Source organism: Schistocerca nitens, chromosome 5, assembly GCF_023898315.1.
Source record: "Schistocerca nitens isolate TAMUIC-IGC-003100 chromosome 5, iqSchNite1.1, whole genome shotgun sequence".
Lineage (NCBI taxonomy): Eukaryota > Metazoa > Arthropoda > Insecta > Orthoptera > Acrididae > Schistocerca > Schistocerca nitens.
In genome coordinates, this window is record NC_064618.1 from 846,297,970 (window position 1) to 846,318,838 (window position 20,869).

Here is a 20,869-nt window from a genome sequence, read left to right on the forward strand (position 1 = left end):
GTTTGAAATAATCCAAAGAAATTGTTTTTGTACGTTTGGTGGAAAAACAAATGCTGTTAAAAACACGTAAAAACACCGTGTTTGCAAGAGCTGTTGATAGATGCCAAAAGAGAAAATGATGCAAGGTACTATATTGAGGACAGAATAGTCATATCCTGAGCGTGAAAACAAAAGTCCTAGTAAATTGTGTCTGAAAACAGAAAGTGTGTTCTGTGTTTCAAACAATGTATTAGGTCACCAAATACTGTAGGCATCATGGAGGGGGGTGATGGTGAGGGTGGGGTGGGGGGAGTGCCAACTTCAGTGAAGTTTTACACTGACCTGCTGGAGGTTGAATGACCCTCTTGAAAAAGTGGCCAATATATACAAAGTGAGGTGTTCGCTCTAAGAAATGGAGCGCACACTCGCTGTGATTGTACTGCTTTTCAGAGATAACAGATTTGTACCTGGACCGTTGATGACCAGCAACCACTGCTGATCTCACAGCAATTACAGCACAAATGTTGTACTTTAAAAGTTAGCCGAGGCCAGCACCAACCCATTTGCTAGAAGCTGGTCTACATGTAAGGGTGCTGGTCACCAGGCTTCCTTTCACTTCTCATTGTACAGTTATCTCTGATATTGTAGCAAAACACGCAACTGTGGTAATGAGTGGCAACAAGTTATATTTACAAAGGCAAGATCGAAAGTTTTTAGCCTGGTACAGAGATGTCACCCTTATCAATAAAATTAAGTTTCTATTATAGTGACATATTTTGTATAATAATGTAAGGAAGGTGTAAATATTACCACATTTACTCAATTATAACATGAGATTTTTCCTACATTCATCGTTAAAAAACTACTGGGTCATCTTATACTGACATATTGAACTACTGCTTGTTTAATAGATTGATACAGGTGTTGACTTACATTTACTGGTGAAGCCTGGGCTATTGAGATCACATGCAGATCTATTTTGAAGGTTAGGTAAGGCAAATGAGACTCATGCTCTAACAGATTCGAGATTCCACATTACACCAAAGTGCTCGTTACAGTACTGACCTTGCTCAGTCACGTGACATTTGTCTAGCACGGCATTAGTGCAAGGGATACGCAAGTAACTATGAACTAGCCAATACAACAATCTACTGCTCTGCTTAAAATTCAACAATTTTGTGAAACACTGGAGGTCATAGAATTTAATGCTATTATCTTATAAACTCTTGCTGCATTTGAACAGGAAAACAGTAAGTCCTCATACAAGTATAGATAGTTTACACAAACATTTAAGGTGCTTGTTACATAAAGTTAACACTGAAAGGTGAAAATGTTGTCCTTCAAAAAACATAACTTGACTCCGAATGCAAGTCAATATTTTATTATGAGATATAGTAAAGATTTACCAAGTGGGTTGCAAATGAGAAATTCGGTTGCTGTTCACGTCTTAGAATAAAGGGTAAAAACATTACCACCTTTTAACCAGCTTCAGAATGAGATGGACAATCAGATGAAACAAGAAAGAAAATTAATCCACAGTTAAATGTCTAACAAACAAAATAAATCATATTAAATTGGCTATAATTGTTATCACGAGAACAAATTACAGCGGCAAGACCCAGTGTGGAGATAGTAGCAACAGACATCAACAGATCTCGAGATGAGTGAGAGTTGAGAATTTTACTGTATCATGATTGGGATCATTTAAGTAATATTAGTTAGTGTTGTTCTACATGACCTGCACCTTAGAAGATACTGCAGTCAGTGTTTCACAGTTGCTCAGCACAGCATCACAGAAGGGTTGGAGGGGGAACAGTGATACCGGCTTGCCTGAGAACTAGGATGGGTGCGGGGAGGGACATAGTGAACAGGCAGCAAATTGCATCATGCTGCCAACTACAGGAACCTATATCAATGCAGTTTGCCTGAATCCATTTGAACTGACTTTAAAATTGGACAAATACACAGACTGGTACACATCTCTGCAGGAGAAAGTAAAAGTATAGATAGATGTCAGTGGCATGTATTGCTAATAGGATGATGGTGATTATTAAAAATAGTGATACCATAGATGACAGGCTTAATAAGCAAAAAAACGTCATGTAGACAAAAATTAATGCAAATTATTTCTCTGTCTAATGATGTGGAAAGATTGCTCAATTAATGTAATGGATGTCAATGTTAACGTTTCATTAAGAAGCTGTTCCAGCATAACAACAAGTGCCGGCACAAAGATGAAGAACGCAATAGCAGAGAAGGCTGTGAGATGACATCAGCCAATGGTTCGCTGACTAGTACCGCACCACACCACGACAGGAGTGGCCTCTAGCCGACGAGAATATAAGCACCGCTCCTGGCAACCTCGGCTGGACAGTAGAAGACAGACACTAGTAGAGCTGTTACTTGTGACCCATATCCATTACTAGCATGGATATTGTATATAGTGAAGGACACTGTTTACATGTTGCCCATCACTTGTGACACCGTTGTAAATCAAAGTTAAGTACTGTCAATCTACTATATTGTAATACAAACCATTAATATGAATTGCTGTATAGCTATCTGAGATAGCAGCATCGAGTGGGCAGGACCCCACATTGAAAATGAGTTACAAACAAATCCCGAGCCTGACGATCATGGAATTTTCGTTTTTTTGTTTGCTGGCACCTTAATTCTCTCTTGTCTTGCAGGGGTGTTTAGTCACTTTAACAGTTTCTTTTGCTAATCAGTGTTTTCAGGTGGGGGGGGGGGGGGGGTTGCTGAAATTTTCTTTGCTTTTGTCCTTGCTTGCCTTGTCTGTTTGTTGCATTTGTCTCTTCCAAAATGCCCACCCCACCTATCCCACTCCCTGCTCAGGCACCACAGCCACAAGTGTTAGTTGCAATGCAGCTAATGCAGATGTTTCAGTTCCAGATGCAGCAAATCTCCACCCTGCTCAACACGGTGCAGAACCTACTAGCCAACGCTGCACGCCCAATGGAACAAGCGCCACCTACAGCAACATCTACTGCTATACCGCCTCTTCGACTGTTTCGTGAACAAGTGGAGGAATGGCTCAAGTGGTTGTCCCAATTTGAAGCCCACATCCTCGCTCACCATGTACCAGGTACTGTAAAAAGCCATTATTTCTTATCCACAGTAGGAAGTGTAGTGTTCCGCTTTATCAACAAACTTTTTCCTAGCAACACTCCGAGTGAACTTGCTTACGACCAGATGGTACACTCACTAACTAACTATTATGACCAACAAGTGAATGTGGTAGCAGCTAGGTTTCAATTCTTAAATTGCAAAAAACAGTCAGAACAAACTTATCGCGAGTGGGTAACAGATTTGCAGGGTATGACAAATTTGCTTGCGGTGCTTTATATTCAGATGTTATGTTGCATGATGCAGTTGTGTACAATATACCTGATGTCAAACTCAGGGATCAGATTTGGAAACAGTCCGATCCATCATTTCAGCAGGTAGTGTAAATACTAGATCAATACGATTCAGGTGCCCTGTCAGCTGATAAATTTGAGCAGCCAGCTATTTTTCGGGTTGAGTTCCTTATTTGCGATCGGTCCATCCAGCGGCAGCTTGCGCTAGCCACGCCGAGTAAACACTTCTACGTGCCATGTAAGCCATTCACTACACAGGTGGCTACACAGCCGAACAGAACTAACTCTTGCACTTGGTGTTTATTCACGGCAAAAATGCCAAGACTGCCCCTCCCGACAAGCTCAGTGTTACACTTGTGGTCGGAAAGGACATGTGCAATCCATATTTTTGCAACAGAACAAATATAAGAATTCGGCCCACTCACAAAAATCTAGTCACAATGCACACGTCATTAATGCAGTATATTCCAAGACTGCAACTACCAAATGTGCAGTTTCGTCAGCGATATGTGAGCCAAACAAACTTTTTGTTCAATTACTTCTTTGTGGGAAATTTTAGTTGGACACGGGTGCCTCTGTCACATTGCTAAATCACACAAATGAACTGTTAGGCTTCCCATTGCTGTCTAAAACTACGACACAACTGACGGCTTATAATGGACAGGACATTCCCGTTCTCGGAACATACTTTGCCTGCCATGTATTGCTCGTATACGTGATCAGTGACTTTTACAGTGCTACAATCACACAATGGTCAGAACATATTTGGTCTTGATTCTTCTGATTTGTTTGGCTTTAACATGGAGGTCTATGTGTTGTCAGTGTCTGCATTCCACGCAAAAGTCAGTGTAGCTAGCTTGCTAAAAGACTTCCTGGAACTCTTTTCTGAAGGTTTAGGCAAGGCTCTCAATGTTGTAGCACATATTACACTGAAAGACAATGCTCAGCCGAAATTTTGCCAGGCCAGAACTGTTCCCATTGCATTACGGGACAAAGTCGCAGATGAACTTAAGGAATTGCAAGATAGCGGAGGAATTGCGCCAATATCAGCTAGTCAATGTGCAAGTCCACTGGTTTTGCTCCCAAAACCTTCAGGTCGCATTTGCCTCTGTGTTGACTTTAGGTCTATGGTCAACCCACAATCTGTCATTGATACTTATCCATTGCCACACCCAGAGGATCTCATGCACAGATTACGAGCGGAAAACGACTTTTCAAAAATTGATTTGTGCGAAGCATATCTTCAAATATTGCTTGATGAAGAATCTCAAAAAGTGTGTGTTGTGAATACTCATTTGAGTTTGTTTAAATATTTGTGTTTGCCTTTTATCTTCAAACTATTTGGACAACATTATCGTAGCAGGTTGTACACCTGAAGAACATATTGCAAATTTGAATGCTTTGTTTCATGTGTTATCTGATGCAGGACTAAAGTGTAGATTGGACAAATGTGATTCTTTTAAACCTGACTTGCAGTATCTTGGTCATGTCATAAACAGTCAAGATGTACATCTTTTTCAGTTGCATTTGTTAGCAGTACGAGATTTGCCAGTTCCTGACAATGTCACGGAATTACAGACAGTTTTAGGGAAAATGAACTATTGTATTCAGTTCATACCAAATGCTGCACAAAACGCAGCTCACTTGCATCGCAAGAATGTCCCCTTTGTCTGGACAGATGAGTGCCAAGTAGCTTTACAAGACCTTAAAGATGCATTGCTCAGTGATCGATACTTAGTTCACTTTGATCCTGACGAACAAGTTGTATTGCAAGTTGATGCTTCCTCTTATGGAATCAGTGCAGTACTTTCACACAGAACTGGTGATAAAGACAGGCCTATTGCTTTCGCATAAAAGTGTTGTCCAAAGATCAGTGTAACTATTCACAAATTGAAAAAGAGGCTTTGGCTATTGTGTATGGTGTCACTAAATTTCACCACTATTTGTATGGCAGAGAATTCTATTTAGCAACAGATCATAAGACTTTGCAGTCCTTGTTTCATCCAACAAAACCAGTTCCTGTACGAACTGCCTAAAAATTGCAAAACTGGGCTTTGTTGTTGTCTCAATACCAGTACAAGATTATGAATCATCTGACGGCTCAACAGGGTAATGTGGACGCACTTTCACGTCTTCCGATAGGCCCTGACACAGACTTTGAGACTTCTGCTGCATCTTGTTGTCACATTGATGCTCAAGATTCTGGATTGCTTCAATCTTTTTCACTGAATTATAGGAAAATTGCACACGCCATGGAAGCTGATTCAGATCTGAACATTTTGCTAAAATACATTTGCACATCTTGGCCTCGTTCCTTGCACAGCATAAAGAACACTGTAGTGCGCCAATACTTTGCCCATCGGCATAGCCTCGCTGTACAGAAAGGTATAATTCTTGTTCAATATGATGGTGGACAGTCATGTGTGTTGATCCCTAAAGCTTTGCAAAAAGAAGTGTTGCAGTTACTTCACCAAGGACATTGGAGGATTGTTCGTACGAAACAGCCTGTCGACACTGTACTTGGCAGGGTATGGACACCCAAATAGAACAGATGACATCACAGTGTCACGCATGTGCGGAAAATCAGTCCGTTCCTCCACAAAAATTCTCTGCTTGGCCTAAGACGCAATCACCATGGCAAACGTGTGCACATAAGACTTTTCGGGACCTTTTTGGAACACTTCTTGGTTGACTGTGGTTGACTCGTATAGAAAGTTTCCTTTTTCTGTGCCAATGAACTCAACAACGTCACATAGCACAATTCAGGTGTTGTCATCGATTTTTTGCATCAAAGGTTTACCCGAAGTACTAGTGTCAGATGATGGTCCTCAGTTCACATCAATTGAATTTGAAACATTCTGTGAACGCAATGGCATACAGTATCTCACTAGTGCATTGTTCCATCCACAGTCAAACGGCGAAGAGGAACATTTTGTTAGAACTTTCAAGCAGCAGATGGCCAAACTTTGCTCCGCACACACCAGGGATCAAGCACTGCAAATGTTTCTTGCCTCCTATCATTCGCACCCAGGAGATGGACCATAGCCGGCATAATTGTTTCACGGCTGCCGCCATCGGACACTGCTCCACCTACTCCACCCTCCTCAGCATCCAGCACCAAAGGAAGGCCGCAAGTATCACTTAGCACCACATGATATTGTCTTTTGCAGGGTTTTTAGCAGCAGCAGACTGTGGGCACAAGGCGAGATTGTCCATCGACTTGGCGCTTGCATGTATCTTCTTTCAGGTCCAGATGGCGTGCTGCGCCGACATCAAAATCAGCTTCACCTGTGTCATGGGCACTATGATCTTTCAGTGTCTCTTCCCCCAGATTCATGGATCCAGAGGGCAGTGTGGCCGCAGGCAGCCGCCAGAGAGTGTCATCACGACAACTCAGGACGACCCCATGGAGACGGCGCCTTCCCCTCCTCTCGTCCTACTGATGGAGGGTGGACCCACCCACACCACAGCAGTTGCCACCTTCATCTGGTTCATGGCCTCAGGAGGTGGACGTGTACCCTTCTCATAGTTTTCCGGGGGACGTTTCCACCAGAGCAAATGCCGGATGGTGGGATACGACCGGAAGCTTGACAGTTTCCAGTCCAGCGATGCACCCACCCTCCTGACTCCCCAGCCGTGATGGAACTCCCTACACTTTGGGGGGAGGGGGGAAGGGGGGGGGGACATTCCGGCGTAATGACAAGTGGCGGCATACAGATGAAGAATGCAAGAGCAGAGAAGGCTGTGAGATGACGCCAGCCAATAGTTCGCTGACTAGGACCGCACCATGACAGGAGCTGCCTCTAGCCGAGGAGAATATAAGTGCTGTTCCTGCCAGTCTCAGCTGAACAGCAGAAGACGGACACTAGTGATCCATATCCATTACTTGCATGGACACTGTATATACCAAAGGACATTGATTATTTGCATGTCACCCATTGTTTGTGACACCATTGTAAACCAAAGTTAAGTATTGTCAGTCTACTTTATTGAAATAAATACCATTAATGTGAATTGCTTTAGTTGTCGTATAGCTATCTGAGAAAGCAGCATCCTTTAGGCACCCTATAAGAGACGAGTGGGAAGGATCCCACAGAAGTAATACTTCTTAACTGTGTATTCCCGAGCTAATTTGAATTTACATTTTCAGTCCCAAGATTCAAGCCTACAGAGATGAAGTCAATGACAAGAATAACCGCAGTACGTAACTACGGCAAGTGAAAAAGGGATCTCAGGTAGTCATATTATGATTCCTGTACCATTACAGCTTAAATTCTAACTACAAATTAACTGAGACAGATCCCAGGTAACACTTCAACTTCTGAGGGGAGGGGGAGGGGTGGGGGAGACCGATTTAAGAGAAAATATTACACAACTGTTGGCAGATTCTTCTGCCCACTCCCTTCTCAGACGAAGCCTGTAAGACTCTTGTATTACTAATATATTTTTTTAACTGACTCTGTCTTTGAATGACATTTGTTCGAGTCGATGTTAAACTCAGAAAGCAAGGGGGGGGGGGGGGGGGGGGAATCTGTTGTTTCTTTCCCCAACGAAATAAAGGTATGCTTTAAAGAGAAACAGCGAGCCATCACTGAAGTACATGTTGTCTAGAGCTCACTCTTTACAGGACACTCAGCTTTAAAGAGCACTTCCTGAGAACTGCTGTTAAGATGGAGAAAAGAAATAACTTTTTGCAGAAATCTTGTGGTATGACATGTGGTTCATCAGCTCCAACAATAAGAATTTTTGCTCTTGGACTGGTGTACCCTGTCGCAAAATATTGTGTTTCAGTCTGGATCAATAGACCGTACACCAAACTCACTGACATGCAGCTCAACCAGAATATAAGCATCATCTCCGGAACAATCAGAAACATTCCAACTTTCTTACTGCCTATTCTCGGCCATACTGCTCCCCCATTTTTGTGGTAATAATCTGTTCTCAAGCATGAGTTTACAAGGTGCAAAATTTTTGATGGACAATGGATAATATAAACAGATCAATAGCCAGAAATATGGCAGAACGATGCTATCCCAGAACAACTTATAATGCTCTACAACTAATTCAGGAAGCCAGGTTTTGAAGGTCATTGCAAGACTGTGAACTTGTGAGTGTGAGTTGTGTTTGCACGAGTGTGTGTCTGTGTATGTTGTCTATTCTGATGAAGGCTGTTTGCCCAAAAGCTTTGTTTGAAGGTCTTTTTGTTGTGCCTATCTGTAACTCACCATCTCCACTACATGGTGAGTAGCAACTACCCTTTTCATAACATTGTGAGTTTTCCATTCTGGATTTTTCATTGTTGGATGTTGCGTAAGGTATCCCTTGCTTCAGATACAATTTTTGTTGTTCCCAAAATTAATTATCCACATCAATGACCCCACTCCTACTGAACACGGGAAAAAAGTAGGTCTGGTAAAATGACACGCATTTACTGTAACATTCCACAGAAAGGTGAGTATCTGTAGTGTCGATTCCACCTTTAGTGCCTTCGTAATACAGGTATGTTACAACGGATTGCTTCTCTCCTGTTTCAGCATCAAGCTTGATGCCAGCATCAGACAGACACTTTCCTCTTATCACAGCTTTTCTTGAAGCCAAAAAGTGAACTGTGGCAGACCCACCTTTACTGATAGTAAACTCTGGAGGAATCCCACACTTGTTTCTCTTCATTGTCCCAAAAAAAGAAATATTTTTTGTTTCTAGGTCCTCTAGCAAGCTGATACAGTAAACCACATTTCAACCAGACTGACAAATAGGTTCACAAGTCGCAGAACAACATCGAAATGTTTGTTGCTTACATGGTAAATTCTTCTGGTTGAAATCCTAAGCATATTTTCAAATTATACAGGTAAAATACCTGGAAAATGGTTCAAATGGCTCTGAGCACTATGGGACTCAACTGCTGAGGTCATTAGTCCCCTAGAACTTAGAACTAGTTAAACCTAACTAACCTAAGGACATCACAAATATCCATGCCCGAGGCAGGATTCGAACCTGCGACCGTAGCGGTCTTGCGGTTCCAGACTGCAGCGCCTTTAACCGCACGGCCACTTCGGCCGGCTACCTGGAAGGAACAAGAGCTTATACAAAGGAGGTCAGAAACAGTCTGAAAAGCTTGTAAGGGGTGTTGCAGGGCAGGTTGTGCTGAAAAAAAATTGTTCAGAGAAAAATTTTATACTTTACACTATTTCTGAGTTAATTAGCTTTGAAGTTAGCCAATCAGGCCGCTTCACGCAAAAATTGACGTGGCCTGTAGGTTGCAATTAGTGTCAGTTGTTCTCATAATGTAGATTACAGGTCGGCAACTGGAAGTCCAAGGGCTGCATCTGGTTCGCGATTGGTTTCATTTTGGCCCATGGAAGAAATTCCCTAAAATGAACATTTTCTCAAAAACATGTGTTTCGAGGCACAATTTGTTGGCGTGGTTCGTCGGGAAATGAGTGCTCTTCATATCTGTTCACTTCCTCATAAACATTAAAGTCACAGACACTATAATTTTGACTTTGTGCTCTAGGAGTGTTGTTCTGTTGTGATGATGTGACGCCGGCCGAAGTGGCCGTGCGGTTAAAGGCGCTGCAGTCTGGAACCGTAAGACCGCTACGGTCGCAGGTTCGAATCCTGCCTCGGGCATGGATGTTTGTGATGTCCTTAGGTTACTTAGGTTTAACTAGTTCTAAGTTCTAGGGGACTAATGACCTCAGTAGTTGAGTCCCATAGTGCTCAGAGCCATTTGAACCATTTTGATGATGCGACACACGAGCTTAAGTAGGTCTGTGACCAGGTCCACAGGCCACAAAAGGTTGCCCATGCCTGGTGTAGACGATAGCACATGAGACTATTCAGCCTTTGGCTTTGGTTTGATCCTTACTACCAGGTCTCTTGTTCGGTTTTAGGAAATCAAATGAAGAACACATCTGAAGACACTGCCTCTCACAGGCTGCTTCAATTTGTGTGCACAATGGCCTAATTGGCTAACTTCAATGATAATTAACTCTGAAACAGCGCAACATGTCGAATGTCTTAACAATTATTTCTCAGCATAACCTACCCCACAACACCCTTACAAACTTTACAGACTGTTTCTGACCACCCTGTATATTTATGTTACGTTCACTTGGTTTTCTGTATGTATATTGGAGAAAGTGGCATCTTTCATGGATTGCTTCCTGTTTATGCCATAACAGTTTCTCTGAGTGTATGGAATTTCTGACAACTCTGTATAAACACAGGAAATATTTCCCAAATCACTGCCATCTTATGTAATTGTCTCCTTTGATCACAAATTGCAAGATTATCATCTAATGGGGGAGTGTGAAACACTGTGTGTTCATAACGAGGCATAATTTTTTTAATACCTTCCTCACCCATTCCCCTAAGATTCTCTAAGCTTTGTCAGTTACTTTTGTTAACACTAACCAAAAGCAAGAGACCAATGAAGGTTTTCAGTTCAATAACATCTACTAGTTTTATGCCTTTCTCATACTGAAATGAAGCTTTGATGATTTTAATATTGTGATTTGCATACAGAACTATAATGGGCAAAATGTCATCATCTAAGAGGCAATTCCAGCATCCCATAAGAGTTTTCACCAGTTCTGCCATACCTAAAGATGCAGGTAACATCTGAATATTGTGGCCCCGAAATATGCTCTCTGTGATAGTGGAACTTTATTCCATCTTGTCACTTTGTTCCTTCCAACACAGTGATGGTCATTTTCCTGAAGTACTTCCTTGCCATATTCACTGTCATCTTCCTCTGTTTCTGAATCTTCCTGCAGAACTTCAGTTCCATTATCACAATCTGCATCCATTTTGTCTTCAAAATTCTCTTGAACTCCATTATTATCCTCTATAAACATCTCTTGGATTTCTTCATAATGTTTTAGGTTGAGGATAGTATACATCTTACTGTAGCCATTCACAATCAAGTATACTGTACCTCAAATGATAATATTTTGGTAAAAAAATGCTATCAGATGTATTGTATCAATTTGATACTTGATATTCATACAGCCATAACAAAGATTTCAGAAGGCAAGCAAAAATGTGTTTTACATTCTTAAGTTGCTTTGTACTAATGAAATTATGCTGAGAACCAAATATGTGTACCATTTAAATAAAATGTGGTTGGGTTCAGTGCACAACACTGATAAATTAGCACGTATCTCCATAACAGTCGTCTCTTCGATACTAAAGTGCACAACAACAAAAAGGGTTTGGACAAGTGACATTTCTAGCAAAAAGACATGATTGCTTTCGACTGTTAACAAACAACTGACAAAATTTTAAACTACGTCAATCTCACCAGCCACACCCAACAAAAGGTTAATGAGTAAGCCATAGAGGATTTATTTATGTGATCAGATCTGTAATTTGTAGAAATGAAATGAAATGATCATGTGGCATTGATGGCCAGGAGGCCCCATGCAGTGAAGTTCGGCTGCCAAGTTGCAAGTCTGGGAATCGAACCTGGGTCCGCTACCTGCATGTAGTACATAATACTCTATGTTAGTTATCAAGGAAAAGTGTAGCTACAAAAATATAAAGTTGAATTCACTCACCTCACTGTACTGAGGTCTCTCCCACTTGTATAGAAGCTGCGTGCCTAACATCACATTGAAATATTCACGAATTCCATTGATAACTTCAATAACAGCACTTTCTCTAAAGAAGAAAACATATATTAGATATTGTGATTTTGCTAGTAATACAGACAACATAATTCAGATGAACTGATGTATACAAAAAGGCAGTACAGAATCCAAAAATTCTAGAAATTTGGCTGATATTTGACAAAATATAACACAGTATTTGATTATGATACTAAGAGATCCATGGAGAGGAAACCAAATGTAAATTCATTGTTTCATCCTGTAATCAGCAATGAGCAAATAAATGTAAGGTAGTAGACCACAAAAATCAGAAACTATTACTACTACAATTTTATTAAGCTCAACCACATTTACTGGTGTCCAAACTGAATGATATTCAACTTTATTACATCAGCTACTAAAAGCTGCAATTGTGTTTGTTTGTGGCAGTACTTAAACATGGGCTGAATAAGATATTCATATAGGTACTTACTTGTATGGCGTGTTACTTTTACTTGAAGTTTTAAGTTTCACATATGCATCAAGGATCTGGTCAACACTTATCTTTGCAGGTAGGTCCACAAGCTGGAGAGGAAGCAAATGAAGAGAACAATTATGAGATTTTACTTAAAATTCTCAGTCAAAAGACACACCAATTCTACATTCCAATTCTGGTGTATTACATCAATTGGTTACCTAAGAGATAAATAATTGAAAACAAATAAGAATCTATTTTTGTTGTAAGGTTGGTATCATCCAAAACCTGGTCTCCCAATCTGACACTATGATTCAAATCATAAAATTAAAATATATCAAGCTGTACTCAAACATCTGGGTCTTCAGCACTTTTTAAAAAGAGAGAGAGAGAGAGAGAGGGGGGGGGGGAGGGGGGGGGGGGACCATCCAGGAGTTTGAGGGCAGCTTGACCTCTGAAGGTTCTGTACAAATTTCATTATTTATGTAGATAGTTCATCTGCATGTTTTGATGAGCGAGTTTGGGAATATGAAGTATGTGACGTAAATGACTGTATCTTTTGACTGCATTGATTTGGAAGTTTAAATTTATTTACACTTATAAGGAACAATAGACATCAGAATTAGACATACATTTTAACTTGATACCTCTACCCGTTTATGAGAAAAAGGGGTGTTGGCAGGCAGGCAGGCAGGCAGGCAGATGGGTAACTGATCCTAAAGGGGTTCTGTTTGTCCTGACTGAGGCATGGAACCTCATTGAGAATATTCAAGGCTTTCTATGTACCCATCTTCAGGTTGTGCAGATGCACAGACAGGCAAGCTTTAAGCTTTGTATGAGATACTCACGCTGTAGTAAATTCACATCAGTTTTCCATTGTGTGCCAGCCAGTCCGCTGTAACTAGCTCTGACGTCATAAATGTTGCGCAATACTTTTAAAATCAAGTAAATAACCTGAAACGGTTCTAGCATGTCAGGAGTAATACTAAATTAATATGTGTTGAATATCAGTTCGATAACTTTAACCATTTTCGAAATTTGGACGTTTTTCTGTAAAAATCATTGGCGCAACAGAAAAGAGCTAGAGACTTAAAAATTTATATTTAGATTCCTTTTCCATAATAATTTAATAGAAACAGTACTTTGGATCTCACAAATTAAGATTTTAGTTGAAATTCATAATTTTCTGGTTGTTGCCTTAAAAATTAAGGAAGCAAGATAGATTAAGTAGGCTAATAAATACGGCTAGGATGTTTATATTTAAGTAGAATGGAGATCCGCTATAACCATAAAGATGTGAGAAGTTTCATTTGAATAACTATAAAACTATGGCGATAGCGTATCTCCAAAGGGCAAGTTCAGAGCTCGTCTACTGCGTGTAGTGTAATTAAATTAATTCTCTCACCCAAAATATTTAACTTAGCCACGTCAAACTTTTATTATGATTACTTACCTGTGTGCTGAATGCACATTTAAATTGAGAGCTTCATCGGCCATTAGCAAAAGAAGCTATGATTTATTCGGTAACTTAAAGTGGTACATTACTAGCCCAGCGGCTAGTCGGGAGAGCCGATTTGATCAGGCGTTCCCTTAGCCGTCTGCACCGCGGCTTTATATATAAGAACGCTGCGAGAGGAAGCAAGGCCCCAGTTCTCTCCAGACGCTGAATAGCACACCATCTGTGCTGGGAGTCGCGTCGCGTCGGTATCATTGCTATAAACAGCCTCGGATGCCGTATTAAGTTACTCGGGATACGTGTAACCATGAAATCATTTTCGAGTGAAGTGTTAATTCTGGGACGACTTTAATTATCGATCTTCAGTTTGCGTATGTCGTATTTTCACGTGCCGCCGCGGGACAAACATTCTACCATTATTTAGCATGGCGTTTGATGAACCTAATCATCAAATTATGGCGAGCATTCATTTAAATATTTAATTTGGACAGTTATAGTCGCATCAGCGCATTAGACTCTGAACTGCTCTGGCAGTTGGATTGTGTGGATTCCTTTTTTTTTTTATCTGTGACTTTCAGAATATACTGAGCAATTTTTAGAAAATCGTTTTTTGATTATGAATCCCAGACAATCTCCTAATTTCTCAGAGCTATAAGCTGCAGCTGTAAGTGTGTTTCTCAGATGAAGTGGCCACTAGGAATTCTAATTACAGGCTTCACGTTTTGCTAATCACTTTCTGGTTGCCAATATTGTAGTTAGAGAGCCAGTGTTGAGAACGGCAAAAGACAGCATAAATAATAGGAACATTAAATAACAACAATTAATTCCACTCGCCACCCCACATTAGTTAATCGGCTGTGAAGTGTTTCTACATTACATTTAAACAACATAATTCCACCCGCAGCTCCACATATGGTTAAACGGCAGGGAATTGCATCTTTTCCCCATACAAAACATTTTTATTGAATAACAACATTAATAACCACCCGCCGCCCCACACAGAGTTTCAAACATTTGGAATGGTGTTTATAAGTTTCAAACCAAGGCTGGTTAAATATTCATTAATCACCACTGAAACTGACATCAACAGTTGTTTTAAACAATTCCTCAAAGCATAAATGTAAGAGAGTAGTTGTGTTGGTGGAAAAAGAATAGTGGGTCATAAAATCATACACAATAGGACTTTTTTCCTTACTCATCTGCATTAACTTACATTTTTATACATTTAGAGATAGCTGCCATTCATCACACCAACTAGAAATATGTCTAAGTCATCAGTTACTCGATGATGATACCTTCGTGTAGTCACAGCATCATCAGCAAGCAATTGCTGATTTTTATCCACCCTGTCTATCAGATCCTTTGTGTATGTAGAAAATAACAGCAGTCCTATCACACTTTCCTGGAGCACACCTGATGATACCCATGTCTCTGTTGAACACTTACTGTTGAGAATAACATACTGGATTCTATTACTTAAGAAATCTTTGAGCCACTCGCGTACCTGGGAACCTATTCCATATGTTTGTACCTTTGTTGCCAGTCTGCAGTGGAGCACTGTACTGGCGGTTTCCAGTGATTAAGGGTGGCAGTGTGGTACTGGTGTGCAAGACTCACACTCCCCCCTCGAATATCGAACTTACTGGGAGTTGCTTCACCGATCTACTTTACAGGATAGCCGGCTGCGATGTTCTGCCCAACTTCTTCTCCGAAAATAAGATGCTGCTTTGGAGGAATTTTCTATACTTTTAATATAACTCCGTACACTTGAAAATATTTTGAACTCAGTCCCACTGTATTTTCATCACACATAATAGTTTTCATACAACTAAATGATTATCGTAAGTTCGACACCTTCTAGTCCGTCAGAAACTATCACACTCATTTTTCCTTAAATACAGTCTACAAATCTCTCAAAGTTTAACAAGACAACAGTCAGGACCTTACAAAAGTAAGTGAATGAATGAATAAGTAATTGTCTCTTCTCTTCATTCAACAACATTCAAATGTTCACACAGCAATGCTTGACATCCAACAGACTACAGCGTGTTTATTCCTTGAGCTGGACGTGTAACTTCTTAGGCGGGCTCGGCGACTACCTGCCCGTGCCGATCATCCGTGCGATACACGTCCGTCCTGCACACACTGCTGAGAAGTGATATTAATGACATTGGTCTGTAATGCAGCAGGTCCATTTTTTATCCATCTTATGAGCAGGAGTAACCTGCACTTTTTTCCCAGTCGCTTAGGACTTTGACCTGGCAGTCGCGATAAATGCAAGCTACGTAAGGGGCCAGTGCCATAGGGTACTCTTTGTAAAATTGAACTGGGATTCCATCCAGACCTGGTGGCTTATTTTCCACTCTTTCAGTTGTTTCTCTGCACCAGGAAGCATCTTGAAAGGCAGCTTACACTAAGCTAAATTACCAACAATTTCTGAGCACTGTCTGTCTGAAGGTGACACGATTTCTGCTACTTTAGAATCACCATAGGATGCCGGTTTGCGACTCATCAAGTGTCATTGCTAGGCAATGTAACTGATGCAGGCAAGCAGAGACAGTTATCTTTGATTTTAAGAAGGGAATCAAGATAATACTTATGTCAGGATCTAGTCCCTGTTACCAAATGTAGTTGAAAAGGCCAAAGAGAAACTCTTTAGACACGATCCTAAGGTGAGACAGAATACTACAAAGTACACCACACATATAATGGGCTATTAATAATACCAGAAGGAACATTCACCACAGAAATCTATACAATTATTACATACCACTGTACTGTTGAAGTCCAGATGCATTATTTTTTACAGCCTTTTTCTGATGTAGCAGAGTGCGTTCCTTGTTGTTACCTGTTATGTAATAAACATGTTCTGCCATTTTGTGGACTCCATCCATAGTCCGATCCACGAGCGACGGCAGCTTGCGCAGCTCGAGACATGGGTGGTGATTGCATTGTCGCTGGTTGCAAGTGATGGTTGAGGTATGCATATATGTGTGCTCTGGGCTTTAAGAAAGTTTGTATACTGCAAATAATGTCTCTCACTTGCTTGTGCACAATTTGTCACTCACCACCACCAACAGCCATGGCAACTTACAACAAACGGAATAAAATTTCACTAAATAACTCGCTATGATCAAGTATAATACTTGCACTGTCTACAACATTCACAGCAGACTCCTGAGAACAATGCTGACTGCTCACTGATAGTTGGATAATGCGTGACGCAGACATGCAGAGCAAGTTTAAACTCGACCACCATCGATTGTGAATTCAACTATAGTGGAGAAGGTAACAGATCTTCATTATTTAATACAGATGTACCTGAAGGTTGCCTACCTTCTCATGGGAATGCTCCTTCCTGACTTTCACCCTTTGATGCCTTTCACAGAATGATTGATGAACATGTAGGGTCTTTAATAATTATGTATTATTTATAGTTGTTCAAAGCAGAGATCTGGCAGAATAATGCATAAAGACCTATCGTCAGTGAACATTTTAGACATTTAGACATGTTGAGCCACAAGCAGCAGCAGTCGAACAAGGAGGCCAATGAAACTTCCTGGCAGGTTAAAACTGTGTGCCTGACCGAGACTCGAACTCGGGACCTTTGCCTTTTGCGGGCAAGTGCTCTACCAACTGAGCTACCGAAGCATGACTCACGCCCGGTACTCACAGCTTTACTTCTGCCAGTACCTCGTCTCCTACCTTCCAAACTTTACAGAAGCTCTCCTGCGAACCTAGCAGAACTAGCACTCCTGAAAGAAAGGATATTGCGGAGACATGGCTTAGCCACAGCCTGGGGGATGTTTCCAGAATGAGATTTTCACTCTGCAGCGGAGTGTGCACTGATATGAAACTTCCTGGCAGATAAAAACTGTGTGCCCGACCGAGACTCGAACTCGGGACCTTTGCCTTTCGAGTCTCTGTCGGGCACACAGTTTTAATCTGGCAGGAAGTTTCATATCAGCGCACACTCCGCTGCAGAGTGAAAATCTCATTCTGGAAGGAGGCCAATGATCAGTGGAGTTTGCAAAGCAGCAATCAGCACTTCAACAGATCAATGACCAAGTAAACGAGCAATGCTTCCAAGGGGAACAACGACCAGTGCAGTTTGCACATCAGTGGTCAGTGCCCCAGGCACTCGAGTTTTGGCTTGTTCTACGCACCTATGTCACGCATTCTTGGACAGCCAATGAGCATTCAGTAGTGTCCTGAGCACTCTGCTCTGAATGCCATAGCTAATGCAAGCATTACATGTGATCATAGCGAATTGTTTCGTGACTTTTTATTCCAACTGTCACATGTTGTCATCACTGATGGTGATGGTAAGTGATACAATCCACTGAAGCAAGAGCGAGATATAATTTGCAGGATATACGCTTTCTTCAAGAGGAAAGCATATGCATGCGCATACCACGACTGTCACTTGGAATCGTCAACAACACAATCCTCATCCGTGCCTCAACATGTGTGAACCACCATCGTTCGTGGATCGGACTGTAACAACTCAATACTTCCCACCTCCTTTCATACTGGCAGGTCCGTGTTTCATGTCATCTTGTGGTCAAAAGTACCCAGACGAGCCTATATAATTCAGAATTGATCAGATGGCGTACTTAGTTGAGCTGAGTCACTAGATAGTCCCCAAATGACACAGGTATGCTTAGAGCTTCTGATCACATAATGTGCATAAAATCTCTAACACATAGATGTGTATGTTATGAATGAGGGTTGGAGATTGCGGGAGAAGTGGCGACTAACTCAGTAAGACCTCGCCTGTCGAAAGGTTCATGTTATGGTAGGTGAAAACAATAAATGTGATGGTTTGAGCTGCATGAAAAGTAGCAATGACTGTGTGTAAGTTGACAAAGAGGGGAATAAGTCTAAGTTGACATGAAGGTGGGATCAGTGAATTGTTGTAAGTGTCCTTGATAAACTCATAGCCTCAGCCCTTTCGTCATGTGTTTTGTCTTTCCTGTGACTAATGTCACAAGACAATATATGGTTTGATATAGGCCTTTTGGAGACATGGTCAAAATAGTTTGTCCCACGACAAAAATGTTTAAATACTCAATAATTATGACCTCTGAATCCATTTGAATTATACGGGGATGGGGGAGATACCATTGGATCCACTATTAATTAGTATTTCTGTTAGCAAAGTGTCTTTTCCCAAACAAAGTGTTTTATTAAAAGAGGGAGGAGGCACACTCATGATGCATAATAAACTAATCAGATGGGCTTTATAATCTACCTACACAACCATAACAAATTCATCTTCATTGGATAATAAAGGAAGCATGAAATCCAATAACTTTTTTTTTTTTAGTTAAGATTTCCTTTGCTGAATATTCTTTCTTACTTTCTTAATTTTTTTGTAAATAAGGACTGACTGCAAAGCTGTGAAAATATTCTGAGTAGTACTTTGAATGTTTAGGAGTAGTTTTAAAGTCAGTGTGGTATCTGAGCAGACAAACTGAGCTTTTTTTTCCCAAGATCACTACAAATGATGATGCATATTGAAGACGTTTTGCAGCTTTAAATTAATTCCGATCTCTTGAAATTTCTTCTCTGCAACAAGGAAGGGACATTCTTTGTCTGTTTCACGAGCTTTCTTGCAAGCTCCTTGAAAGTAACAAAGCTTTTGCCTGTAGGTGTGAAGTGAGTACACATTTCTGTTACTCCAAGCACTGCAAATGGTTTAGAAGATATGGAGTGTACAGTCAAGAAAATATAGTTGATCTTAATACAGTCAGGTAAAACTGGGTTGTTATATACAACAAAAAAGGCATTTTATCTACTTCAACTTTCTTTTTACACTCTTTGTTAAGCAACTTGTTTTTGTAACACCATCATGTGCCCATTACTGTTGTAATTCAAATGGATCTAAATGCATGGTGCAACATCCCACTATGAATTAAGTGTGGTGTGTAGCTAAGTCATTATTGAGTATTCCCCAAACCTCTTAGGTTTAAGGAATTTAGTCCCCTATGCAGTGACATCAGCTTGTACTAGGACGATACCAATCTTCACACTAATTTGAAGTCCATTTGTTATTCCCTCCAAACTTTTAGAGATACAAGAAGGCATAAGGGCACTTACACACTAGAGCAAATAAATCTTCAGAGACAAAAACACCATATATTCTTATACACATGTGGAACATCCATACTTTTAACACAAATAAATAAGCCACCATCCTTACAATAATAAAGTTCTCGATGATTATACATTTGTTCTAAAACTGTTTGTTGTTTATTCTGTTTCAAGCATAAAGAAAACTGGGCTGCAGTGCGCAACCAACGGCAGGTGTCAAGGTTGTGAGAGTTATGATTGCCAACCAATAGCTAACCAATGACCACTAACCACTGTCCACCAGTGCACAGAAGCCATCTAAGTTTCCCCTCAGAGAAAATGATGCCTTTGAAGAGCTTGGAATAAAATGAAGATAGCTGTAATGCTGTACCAGTTAACTAAGTGTAAGTTTTTGTCCAGTCTGAATTGTGAGATCACTCTGAGAATATGCAAAACCTTTGTATCTAAGATACTACATATATGTCCTCGATGGGAAGTGTTCATCAGAGACAAGGGTATGGTTGGGAGCGTCCAAGGGCTGTGTGATAGGATTACTCTTATTCTCTACGTACATAAAATATCTGATGGACATGGTGATCAGCAGTCTGTGGTTGTTTGCTGACGATGCTGTGGTGCATGGGAAGATGTCTTTGTTGAATGACTGTAGGAGAGTAAAAAAATGACTTTGATGAGTGGCACCTTGCTCTAAATTTATAAAAAGGTAAAATAATGCAGATGAGTAGGAAAAACAATTCCATAATGTCCAAATACAGCATTAATGGTGTGCTGCTTGACACTGTCGCATCAGCTGAATATGTAAGCATAACACTGCAGAGTGTGTAGTGCACCAATTTGGGTTGGCATTACTGGCCTCATTCTCCATTTGAGCGAACTCATCCAAGCCCTACTTGTG

The 20,869-nt window shown here is 40.7% G+C and overlaps 2 protein-coding genes across 2 annotated transcripts in view; one reads left to right on the forward strand and one right to left on the reverse strand.

Annotated features, from left to right (window-relative positions):
* The window catches only part of LOC126260899 (mortality factor 4-like protein 1), a 138,140-nt gene that overhangs the window by 24,963 nt on the left and 92,308 nt on the right, over nt 1-20,869 (reverse strand). Inside the window, exons 7-8 of the mRNA XM_049958352.1 lie at nt 12,444-12,535; nt 11,921-12,023 (exon numbers count right to left, since the gene is read on the reverse strand). Of these exons, the coding sequence (XP_049814309.1) occupies nt 11,921-12,023; nt 12,444-12,535 (195 nt within the window). The remainder of the gene's footprint in view (nt 1-11,920; nt 12,024-12,443; nt 12,536-20,869) is intronic.
* LOC126260901 (uncharacterized) lies at nt 2,804-7,320 on the forward strand. Its single transcript, XM_049958355.1, has 2 exons — nt 2,804-3,085; nt 6,691-7,320. The coding sequence occupies exons 1-2, from the start codon at nt 2,863-2,865 to the stop codon at nt 6,948-6,950; spliced, it is 483 nt and encodes a 160-aa protein (XP_049814312.1). The 5' UTR covers nt 2,804-2,862; the 3' UTR covers nt 6,951-7,320.